The 12,739-nt window shown below is 34.4% G+C and overlaps 1 protein-coding gene across 1 annotated transcript in view; it reads left to right on the forward strand.

The window, feature by feature from the left end:
- The window catches only part of LOC127065368 (cAMP-specific 3',5'-cyclic phosphodiesterase), a 179,516-nt gene that overhangs the window by 11,314 nt on the left and 155,463 nt on the right, over nt 1-12,739 (forward strand). Inside the window, exon 2 of the mRNA XM_050997593.1 lies at nt 4,787-5,193. Coding sequence (XP_050853550.1) covers nt 5,045-5,193 — 149 coding nt within the window. The 5' untranslated portion in view covers nt 4,787-5,044. The remainder of the gene's footprint in view (nt 1-4,786; nt 5,194-12,739) is intronic.

The raw sequence follows: 12,739 nt of genomic DNA on the forward strand, positions 1-12,739 counted from the left end.
TTGCAAACAATCGAAGATTGCTCGTTACAACCGCGATCTTACGTAGTACGTAACTTACATACATTCGTACATATGTACGTACGTATCTATTATATACTATATACGGCTTCGTTAATCGCTACTTTTCCACAAAAGCTTTTCGTCAAAAATGCGAGAAGTGTAACAAGCTTTCTCTCTCTCTCGAATCAAGTACTTTGTCAATCGTAAAATCTACTTCTATTTCGATTCAAAACGATTGATGAAACGTAGTAAATCTTCGTAGGAAAATCATTGAAACGACTTTCGAACGAAATCTCGTTCGGGAAAATCATCGAAACGATTTTTGAACGAGATATTCCCTCTCTCTCTCTCTCTTTCTCTGTCTATTCGAATGTAAAAAAAAAAAAGAAAAAAAGAGAAGACGAAGGAGAAAAAGAAAATAGAATAAAAAAGAACATGAAAAATTGTTCTTGTAGGTTCTCTTGTTTAACAAGATATTGTTTAAACTAGCAGGTACGAGGTAGTTTCGCAACAATCGATCATGCTCGGTTATAACCAAGCGTCACTCGCGTTTTATCATGCTTGTTCGAGCTCCATTGTTACGCTTCATATCGTTGTTTCTCTCTGCTTGTAAAAGGCCCCGACATCGTCGTTACCTTTGTCTTTTGTCTATGCTCGTCGTGGGTGTGACTACATATGCGTTTTAAGTGTATGTGTTGTCGGTGATATAGAAAAAAAAAAGAAAGAAAAAAAAAGAAAAGGAAAAAGAAAAAACCAATGTGATCTTTATTTCTTTTTCAATGATCCATTTTGCGTTTTCTTTCTTCTTCGTCTCCTCGAAGGAAAATGCCTCGGATCCCATTTTTATTATTTTTTTCGTTCTTTACGTTCACTGAATTCGTTTCGTTAAAATTTTCTAATAATCAAGAACGCATCAATCGTGTCTAATGTATACGATTAATTTTAATTGTCCGAGAAAACGTTTAAAAAAAAAAAAAAAGAAGATACGTATATATGCATGTATGTATATGTATAAGTACATGTAATTGACTCGGTCGTTTGATAATTTTTATGGTTAAAATTCAGTGGTTAGCTTTGTATATGAATTATGCTTCCAATTTGTCGGCAAATCCTTACCTCGTAATACCTCGTCGTCGCTTTATTATACCAATAAACGATAAGCGAGAGAACACGAGGATTGCCCTCGTGAAATTTCATGCTTTGTAGATTTAATATATATATATATATATAAATATATATATACATATATATGTACGTTGTATATGCATTAGCTACTCCTCGTCATTATTGAGATTTAATTTGTAATATTCACTTGAGAGATTTAAAGACTCTTACGATGCAAAATTATTATTAATCTTCTCTTTCTTTTCTTTTTTTTTTTGTTTCGCACATTACGTCATTGAAAGTTGATAGCTGATGATCTAATTCTCCCTTCTTATGCTACTTTTCTTTTTTTCCTCTTTCTTAGAACTGATGTAAATAACTCTCGATCGTCTTAAGTTTAATGTTTACATTGAAACATAAAATCAATACGATGCTATTATTCCTTTTGTTTCATTAGTTATATGTGAAAACATTTCCAATGTCGACATGTAAATACGGATGTCGTTTATATCATTGATCGTTTCTTATGTCAATGTGACCGCTGTTTTTCTTTTTCATCTGTATTTCGTTCCTCTTTGTTTCGTCTATAGATGATCGCGACAGTCACGGTTAGATCGTAGTAAAGTGAACATCGGCACGAGATCGAAGCCTCAAGGAAAAGTGTTTTAACTTCAATCTTTTTCCATCTTTTCATTTTTCTTCTTTTTATATATCAGGTAACGTATACTCGTGCACGCACGCACACGCATACACACGCATATATATAATATATATATTTTATTTTAATTAAACTAGTTTTAATTGGATTAAAATCCATTAATTTAGAACAAAGTAAATGACTTTTTCGTTACCAGCTTCGTTTGCAAGTTGAAGGACTCGAATATTTTACTACGACAGTGTCCGAAAGTACGAAATATTTCAATTTAGATTCGCCCTTACGTTTTACTCATCTCCAGTCTAATCTGAACGTAATTAACGAGAAGAACGCAATCGTTGTACACCTCTACTGTATCTCTACTGTATTTACCACGTAACTCTAATGATAGATACAAGCAACTGTTTAACTTACGTTTCCTAGCTCTCTTCTTCCAGCTTGGGTATTTAATTAACATTTGTCAGTGTGTAATGCACGAATGGCGTGTGTTACCAACATCGTAAAACGATTCCGTACGGTTTCTCTTAGTAACGGATTGTGAATCGGACTCTGTATCTCGTTACTGTCATTTGTTTACAATGGGATCCTATATAGTACCATGGATAGAAAACTGAAACAGCTTTGACGCTTGTATCAAGCTCATTTTAGTTCGAAAGTACAGATTATCTTGCGTTGATCGTACACATTAGATATTTTTTGATATATTAACGACATCTTATTGCGTAGAAACGAATACAACGAATATACAATGAAGATCAATCGTTAAATAATATTATAGTTGTAATTTAATTATCGTTAATTTACTACGAATTCGCCTTTTTAATACTCTAGTTTAATACTCATTTTACAGCGACATAATACTGCGTATAAGGATCGTTATAATTTGTTTCATCGTTTTAAACACGTACGAATAAACAGATCGATCGATCGTCTAACACGCTAGCGAATTCAATACCGTAACATTTTGTCCTTGTTATCTTGGATAACTTCTTTCTTGTTTGTTTTGTTTTTCTTCTTTTTTTCTCTCGTTTCTTTCTTCCTTTTCTCGTTTGATCACGTACAAAAGCGTACATTCTAATGGCGAATATTTTTATCACGTAGATCTTTTCATCGTAAAATTTAATTTTCGTCCTCTGACGACTAAAGATACCGTGAAAGATAATCGCGGCCATTTTCATTACACTGTCGTACGCTTTTAGAGTAGAACGCTTTGAGAAGCTGTTGTACGCCTACGTTCATCGAGGATTATGTTTACAGTAAACGACTTAATGTGATTTTAGTTGGGACTTACGATGGAGGCAGAAGCGAGCCAATATTAATTACGTTACATTCGAACACGGTATCGAATATAGTATAGAAAAATAAAATAGAGAAATATAATGGAATATGAAATTTCCGTCGTGTATCGATCGACTAAAGATTTTTCTTTCTTTTCTTTTCTTGTCTCTTTTCTTTTCTTTTCTTTTTTTTTTTTCTTTATTTTGTTTATTTTTCTTTTTTCTCCCCCTACCCCTATATTTTCCGATTTTCAATGTGGTAGTCAAAGTTCAAAGCGTCGTCTCGTAGTCACACGATTCTCGCGAGATAAAATGTAGATTCGACGTGGAGTAAAGGGATGGTAGGAGAACCTTTTGCTTGCAGGGCGAAGCTTGATAACGAGTTACTTGGAAAGGCATCGCCAGCCGACCGTATTTCCCTTTTGTCATTTGAATTTCAAATGGGCGACTTAACCGATTTCTCGCTGCATTCACGCCGAGTCTTTACTAGGAAAGATCGGATACATTCGTGCTGCGACAGTTAAGCTCGTATTTGTGCGAGGACGTTGCGTTTAAACGTGTAATTCTTTTCTTTCCTTTTCTTTTTTCTGTTTCCATTTTTGTCCTGTTACGTTTTGTTTTCTTTCTCTCTCTCTCTCTCTCTTTCTCTCTCTCTCTTAAAAACAACAACGTTAAAATAGCGTTAAGGATTACGTTTTGACCAACGCGATAAGAATATGTTTTGTAGGTCGTCGTAATCGATAATGCTCGAGTTATAAATAATAGAAAAAAAAAATAAAATAAAAAATAAAATCATCGCCGCTGCATCACGCCCTTTCTTAAAGGGGTAGTTATCTAGAATAATTATTTACTTAGATAGATGATCGAGAACGCGTTAGATGTTATCGTCGAATCTCGTAACATTCCAAAAGAGTTATCACTTCTTCCTCTCGACATAAAACGTTTTTTAAGCCGAGAGATATATAATCGGTGAAACGATTATTACCAGTATTGTCATATTTGTTCGCTAATTGCAACGTACTCCGAGAAGAAAATCTTTCTGATCTTTATTAAATAAACTCGATTCATGTAAACGATGAAGTAAGTTTAGGGACAGGCTTGATGTCTCGATCGATTGAAAAAAAAAAAAGAAAGAAAAAGAAGAACTGTAGATCGAACTTCAGATCGGAGAAAGATAAATGGTTTTTTTTTTAATTTTTATTTTTAATTTCCTTTTTTATTTTTCTTTTTCTTTTTTATATCTCCACGTTGGAAAAATCTTTGACGTTCTATTAGACTAATAATCAATGATTTATCATCGAACCGAGATCTCTCGTTTACATTCTCGATCTATATTAATCTTTACTCTCGTACTTGTCATGTTTGCTCGTGGAGAGGGAAGAAAAAAAAAAGAAAAAAACATTTTAGCACCAAACAGACAGTATCATCGGAAAACCTGGCGCTTCACTAGCCTTGTCATAAATCGAAAGTTTTTAGCACCAGCCGCTAGTAGTTACTTCTCTTATGTCAACGATCACTTACGTTTTATTCGTAAATCAACAAAGAAAATGTCTTTTTGATCTTGTCCTTTTTTCCTCTTATTTTTCTTTTCTTCTCTCTCTCTCTCTCTCTCTCTCTCTCTCTGTCTTTTTACATAACTCCGACTTCATGAAAGTATCTTCGAATAAATTCGATTCTCGATTCTCGATTCTCGATTCCCATTCGTTATTTAATGAATGTACAAAATTTCCAAATGAAAAAAAAATAACAGATGTCACGCTCGTTGGATTGACCTCGAATTTTTCGGAAAAGAAATGACGCGAAAATCGTTTGTGATATATTTCCGACTTTTCGCGGCAACGAAAATGAAGAAGGAAAGCAATTAGCTCGAACGTTTTTACGAGTGAAAAAGAGTGATGTCGAAGTTCATAGAAGAGGAAGATAAAGTCGTTCGAGATGAGGAGAGAACGAAGAAGACAATGTTTTGCTGCTGGTGACCTCGAGCTTTAAGCTCATAGGACGACCAACGATGAGCAGCCTTCAAGTTCCGGAGCTTCGTCTTCCGGCTGGCGATGGTGGTGGGGGAGCCGGCAGTGGCACCGGAAGTAAAGGTACTGCCCCACTCCTCCTTGTCCCACCAAGCAACGTGCCCAGAAGACGACATTCTTGGATTTGCAGGTGAGTATCTATCCTTGCGACAATTACGTTTGTAATAATCGCGTAACTACGTTGGAGGAAATAACGAGGGGGATGAGGGGATGAAAAGAAAAAAAAAAAAAAGAAAGATCTTTTTCATAGGTTTTTTTTTATCTGTTTTCTATCTTTTTCTATTTTTCTCTCAATTTTTTTTTTGCATATCGAAGCGTAATACGTATCGAAAAGTAATACGGCATTCGAAAGGAATTAAAAGAAGGACGAATTTGTTAAGGGTCTAACTTCCCAATCCTTATCTTCCGTCTGTTTTCTTGCAACTTCAAAATTGTACATTTTCACAATTTCAAAATAGGATCAGTGTCGGATTACACGATACCACTTTCGCAAATTTTAGAACTAAGCTCGTTCTCATTCGCTTAATCTCTTGAATGTTGAAAGCATAAGTGCTGCGATCACTAGGAACAACCAAATGAGCTTTTGGTTTTACTCCGTTTACCCTGTTTACCTTCGTTTATGTTCTCGGTTAAATTGGATAAATATGAGAAATTGATAACGTAGAATTTACAGTAAATTTATGGTTAGGAGTAGTGGGCGATTTGATTTTTTATTTATTTTTCTCTTTTTTTTTTTTTTTTTGATTTTCAACCACAACCAGAGACAGAGAGCGTGGGGTACAAATGTAGAAATTTTCGACGAGGTGGTGGTATCGCTCGAAATCGATGAAAGCTCAATTGGAAAAGCTTCTATTTCGATTGACTCGTTTTATTAAAACCTCACGCATTTCGATATACATAGTATTAAATACACGTCAAATATAAAATTGATAACCTTCTATAACTCCTAAAAAGCTAGAATTTATAATATGTCTATATATGTGTACATATAAACGATATACTATTCGTAACAAAGTATAAGATAAATACATACGTTTAATGAAAAACGCATTAGCGGTGAAACATTTATACGTATAATGTCCGGACATTACGAACATTTATTCGAACGTTTTCAAGTGAAAAGAAAGCGAAGGTGATTATCGAGGAATTTACGGAAGAGAAGATCGTGCGTAGCGTAAGAAACGAAGATAAGAAGAAAGAAAAGAAGGAAGGGATGAGGAAGGGGTAGGTGGAGAGGGAGGGGGATCTATCGAAGAGAGAACGGTGTTTGCGAGAAGACGAAAGCGTGGACACGCGAGTGGAATTTTGAAGTGGCGCGTCGCGAGATATGTATGTATGTATGTATGTATGTATCTATTGTATCTATGTATGTATGTCTGTATGTATCCTATGTATCCATGTAGGTATCGAGTCACCTTAGCACGTTTCTACGAGCCGTCCGTAAAAAGAACATAGTAGCCATTCGTGCCGACGGCTACGAATTCTTCGTATTGTTGATACACGACACGGATAATATCGACTTTGCGTGAAAAGAGACACGCTCGAGTAATGACAAACGATAGAGATCATGTCGTTGTTTCCATATCAAAGATATGTGCATATATATGGGTGCGTGTTTATTCTATTAATGCGTTCATTTTCGTTCAATTCATTTTATATGGTTCTATGATCTATACGATATATTAATTTTCAACATACGATGTAGTTATACATGTGATTTCTTTTCTTTTTTTCTTTCTTTCTTTCTCTCTTTCTTTAAAGAGACAAAAGTTTTGAACTTTTGTGTTTGTTCCTTCGCTTGTTATCCGTTTTGATTTTCTTTTTCCTTTCTTCTTTTTTTTATTTCTCTCTGTTTTTTATTTTGTTTAAATTTCTCATTCGCCAATATCTATATCTACGCTTTATACAATAACAGCGATAAATCATATTAAACAGCACTCGCATCAATTTCCGTAGAAGGTAAACCACAATGTTGGGAAGGGCTGCTGCTGTACGGTTTTACTCACGTGTACAGAGACGGTGATAAATCTGGCTCGCTGCAACGTGCGAGATAATAATTTATTCATATTTTACGCTCGAATTTGTCCCTTCTCGGTAACAATAATTATAATTTTTATCTCTTTTTTTTTTCTCTCTCTCCTTTTTTTTCCAGCTTCAAATAGAAAGCTCTGACTATCGACCGACTTTGTGGTATCTATCTATACCGTTCTTCTTCGTCTTCTTTCTTTTCGCTGATAATTGTTAAACTGGTGAAACGATACTGCAACGCCGTGTAAGGGCTATTAAAATCCGATAATTAGTTACGGTTCGATATACGTTTGATCTTCCCGTGCCGACGCAATTGCGCGTAAATCTCTATTATATACATGACGAGCTCGTACGCTCTCTCACTCACTCTTTCTCTCTCTTTCTCTCTCTCTCTCTCTTTCTCTGGTATATATGTATGTATATATCAACACAAATACAAATATAAATTTCAAAGGGTTCCTGATAACGGAAATTCACGCGCACGATTAATCGATCATTGGATATATGCCACGTTTTCTCGATATATCATTATATATATATATATACACACACACATATATATATATAGAGAGAGAGAGAGAGCGAGCACGTTATGTTTTCGAAAACTCATTATTACATGATGTACTACTGACTAGTCGTTCGACGTACGATGGAAAATAATCGAGTTAACGTCCTTCCATTCTGCCGTTATCATTGACTAACGATAATCTAGTTGAACGAATTTTCCTCTCGACTTTGATAAAAAATTAAAACGTATTCCGATAATAATAATAATAATAATAATAATAATAGTAATAATAACAATGATAATAAAAAGAAATAATAATAATTTGATTCGTTAGAAATCATTTTTATTTACGTTTCTCGGTGAAATAAAGGTGAAATAAAAAAATTGTCTATAAAAAGGAAGCTAACGTCAGCGAATGAAATTTTCTGAAGACACCTGTTAAAAACTGATATACGACATAGAACACGTTATAGTCAATTTTTTGGTCTATGATAAAAGAGATGCTCTACCTATCTCTTACTCTTTATCTACGTCACAGGAAGAAACGACGTATCTCGAGACAGATCTGCGTCTTACGACGATATAAAAGGCAGGATCGAGGACAAGTGTGCTTCCTCTATTTTACACCGTTCAAAGAGACAGTCTAATGCCCTCTTGACTGCTATTTTAAAATCCTTTCTACGGTGTATTCCAATCGAACAGGTATAAAACATCGACCTTCGTGATTGCCCTGTGTTAACTGTGTAAAATTTCGAAACTTCAACTTTAATTTTTAACATTATTTAGTTTTAACTTTTATTCTTTAGTTTATTCAATGTTAAGATCAATATTTAATTACATTTAATTATTTCAATGGAAGCTGATGAAATTACGTATCTTTACTCCGGTCGAAGAGAAGATGTCTCGAAGAGAAGATGTTGAGAAAGAGAGACAGATCTTGTGGAAGAGTGAGAGAAAGAGAGAGAGAGAAAGAGAAAGTCTTCTATCGATTGACTTGAACTAACATTTTCGAATCTATTTGTCTTCCCTATTTATTCTACGACCCTGGTAAAAACCGAATGAGCGTATACGACGAAACATATAATATCCTAGAAAGTTCCGACGTTTTTCTCGGTCCGTATGAAATTTTGACGAATAGATCGAAGATCTTGATGATTTTCTATTTTTCTTCCTTCGATCGGTCCAACTCTAACGATTCGAACGCAAATAACGAATCTTGATTGTTAATTGAATTAAACGATAATTATTTCATCTATCGTCATTGACGAAATAAGAGAGGAAAAGACGTACGTATTGTTGTACATACGTATATCAAAAAATCGTCCACATTTTACGAAAAGAAAAAGTCATTTCTGAAACAATACTGAAACATCAGAAACATTCTCTCTCTTTTTCTCTCTCTCTCTCTCTTTTCTTTTTTTTTTATTTTCTCTCGTCATATTTCCTTGTGGTCGTTAAGGCCATGTAATTTGGTAGCAGGACTCTCGAGCTAATGGAAATTTCTTTCCTCTTTTGTTTCAGGTGAGTCGACTCTTACTTATCCATGTCTTCGTTGGTACTCTTTAAAGTCTAGGCGAAACTCTTGTAAGTAGACTAGGATAGTAAGTATGTATTTGAATTTTTTGTTGTAACCGACTAGTATATAACCGAAACGTTACGATGCAAAAAAGAATGTTAAAGAAGGAAAAGCGAGGATATTTAATCGGACTACGTAGTACCTACTTACTTACTTACTTACTTACTTACTTACTTACTTACTTACTTACTTACTTTCTTTCTTACTTACGGATTTCTTTTGCGATTCATCGAGGAATCATGAGGTCTTTTCGATCTTATCGAAAGAGTTCGGTCTCCGTTGAAAAGGATTTCTTTCGAATGAAATAGAAAAGACCATAGAATTCAAATCTCTTTCTACGTGTTCGAATGATCGAACGAACCGAACGAAATGTCGTTCTTTATACTATTCGTCGTTTTAAAAAGGTTGAAATCGATTGTAGAGATGACGGTGTAGTAGTACAGGTGTATTTAATCGAGACGAATTTCAATTACAAATTTTACCTTTAACAAATTTTCGAACCTTCAGATCGTACTATCTCGAACTACGTCGCGCGAAAAATAACTACGTTATGTCAACGTTGACAAGGGATATACGCGGATTTGCTTAGTTTTTATGCGGGAAATATGTTACCACTTTTTTCTCGACATTCAGACTGCTAGAATTAACGCTAATTTATGCTGTGGAGGGTTTGCTAGTGAACGTTACTTTGATAAGGCCGACTTGGATGCTGACGTTATATATATATATAATATATATACTTTTCTGTGTATTATACATATGCTATGCGTGTATGTACACACATATGTATATATATATAACAAGAAAAAGTAAAAAAATCTCTATGCTACGATATAGCTTTTGAAAAATTTCCAACGAGGATTATTATACGTCCGAGAAAAGGAGTCTTTCTCAAATGTTCTACCATTAGAGCTGCCATGACGAATTTTGACGAAATAAAAATTAATCCGCGATTCGGCGGGGATCGTAATTAACGATCACGCTACAGTTAATTCCTATCGGCGTGACATCGCTAACTGTAATTAAACAAGTTGTGTGCGAGTTCGTCGAAGCGTATAGTTTCATCGACAACACGACTCGTGACTCTGGTATTCTGTGTGTGAACGTGTGCGTATTTATACAGGTGTCGTATATTACATACGGTTCGGTATCACTTTGTAGCCAACTAAAAAATAGTTGAAATTATTTTTACATATCGATGGAATGATAAATCGGTTAAAGTTGAGAATATAACTTTTTCGTTTGCACTTGGGATATATCAATAACGATATTATCAAAAATCCTTGTCCCTCTCATATCGATAAAAATAAATTATATTAACTTTCAAACAATTAATCGAATCGAATTGAAAACAATAGCAACGAAAACGAAATAAAAGAAAAGAAAATTAAACGAAAAATTAACAGTTTTTACAAATCTTGCATTAGTTACGCATATAGTATAGTTAGTTACGAGTCTTACCTTGAGTCTGTACGTTGTTCTTACGATAACAAGATCATGTTAATCGAGTGTAATGCATCAGAATGAAGGTACTATACAAGTTATACGTGCGTTCGTAAAGTTCTTCTTGCATTCGGAGAACGGCATTTATATGAACGACCTTCTCGAGGTCAAGAACTTCTTTGCTCGTTTTATTAACTTCTTATTTATAGTCCTTCGCAAGCGAGTTTCTTCGTCCTTTTTTTTTTATTTCTTTTTCTTTTTTTCTTTTTTATTCTCTTTCTCTTCCTCTCTCTTTCTCTCTGTTTTTTTTCTCTTCTTTTCTTCAGTCTCTTATTATCTTCTTCCTCCACGCACGAGTAGGACGATGTTTTTTCGTCCACTTCCTTCGAAGATAAAGTCCTTTCTGAAATCTCTTTGCAACGAGGAGGAGATCGCATTCCTAAGATACAACGTACGTGCGAGAACTATGACGCGAAAAAATATATATATATATATTATATTTTTGTCTTTCTCTTCAAGGAGAAACCTGTAAGAATGGTTTATCTTCTACTTTTCTTTTTCTTTTTTTTTTTTTTTTAAGTTTTCTTAACAAACTCGTTTAAAACGCTCCGTCGTATTTTATATCGTTTTGGAAATACTCGTGAGAGGAAAGTTACATAACTCCGTAATTATAACAATAATAATTATTATTATTCAATAATTTACTTTGTAAATGTATGCTAATGTCGCGTTAGAACATCGAAAGGATATCGCTATCGTTTGAAACGTTGAAATTCAAAGTAAATTTCGATTTAATCGAAGATAAATTTAATGAACGCTTTGATAGAAAAACTCATGTGAAAGATATCCTATTCGGTTCTTTCTTTCTCTTTTTTTTCTCTCTCTCTCTCTTTTTTTCTTTTCTTTTTTAATCCTTTCTCTATTTTCTTTTTGTTTTTTTCTCTTTTTACATCTTCCAAAGGCCATCGCGAGTCGATTGAATCGAAAAGCGTAACGTAAAAGAAAAAAGGGAAGGTCGAGTCAAAGTAAAAGGTGATCAACGGCCATAGTGGAAAGAGGAGTGTCAGTTTCAGGAAAATACTTCGTGTATCACAAAAATAGGAAAAGCGCAGTGGGAGTTGATATAGAAAAAGAGAAAGAGAGAGAGAGAGAGAGAGAAGGAGGTAGAGATAGATAGAGAATGAGTGAGATGGAAGGAGAAAGGTGCACACGTTGCTTCCGATTTGTTTGAAAAATGGACAGCTCGTGAAGCGAACGCGAATAATTCGTTTCGTTTTTCTACATTCCCAGGCACACGACATTAAAAGCGCTTATCGATCGGACGTCTATGTCTACCCTATAATTTACATAGTTTTCGCGATAAAGCGAAACGAACGAACGCAGTAGCATAGAATTCGTTTAATATCTCCTGTCTTTTTCTATATGCATTGAATATCTAATATTATTATTGTTATTATCATTGTAATTATTATTATTATTGTTACTATTTCTAGTTTTTCTTTTTTCGAACGAGTACAATTTTTTTTTCTTTTTTTTATTTTTTGAGTATGCGAGAGGTGGAGGGAGAGAGGTAAAGAAAGAAAAGGAATTGAAGCGAAACGCTCTCCTCTTTTAAAACGATATTTAAAAACGATTTGGAGGATTCTTTAAAGGAACTTTTGAAAAGTTTGCGAATTGACGCATGAAGAAACTCCGTGGTTCTTTCCTCTCTCTTTCTCTCTCTTTTCATTTTTTTATTTTTCCATTTCTTTTTTTGCCTTTCCTCTTTTCCTTTCTTTTTCGTATAAAAGTTTAAGAACTCTCCGAAGAAACGATTTTTTTGCGAGACAATGAGACTTTTTTTTTTCTTTCTTTTACTTTTTTTCTTTCTTCTTTTTCTCTCTCGATTATCGATTTCTTTCAAATTTACGTTTCGACAGACCATCATGTAGAACTTATAGAGATTATATGAAATCATTTATTTGTTGAATAGTCAAGATTGTAGATCGCATTCGTATGGGAATAATAGTCTCGTCGAAATAACGAATTATATGGAATAACGATGTCCGAAAGGAGGGCTGATCCTTCGACGTTCCAGTTTCTAGAGGTGGGAATTAATCTCGAGGAGATTGAAGATCTCCG

This window comes from Vespula vulgaris, chromosome 7 (genome assembly GCF_905475345.1).
Source record: "Vespula vulgaris chromosome 7, iyVesVulg1.1, whole genome shotgun sequence".
Lineage (NCBI taxonomy): Eukaryota > Metazoa > Arthropoda > Insecta > Hymenoptera > Vespidae > Vespula > Vespula vulgaris.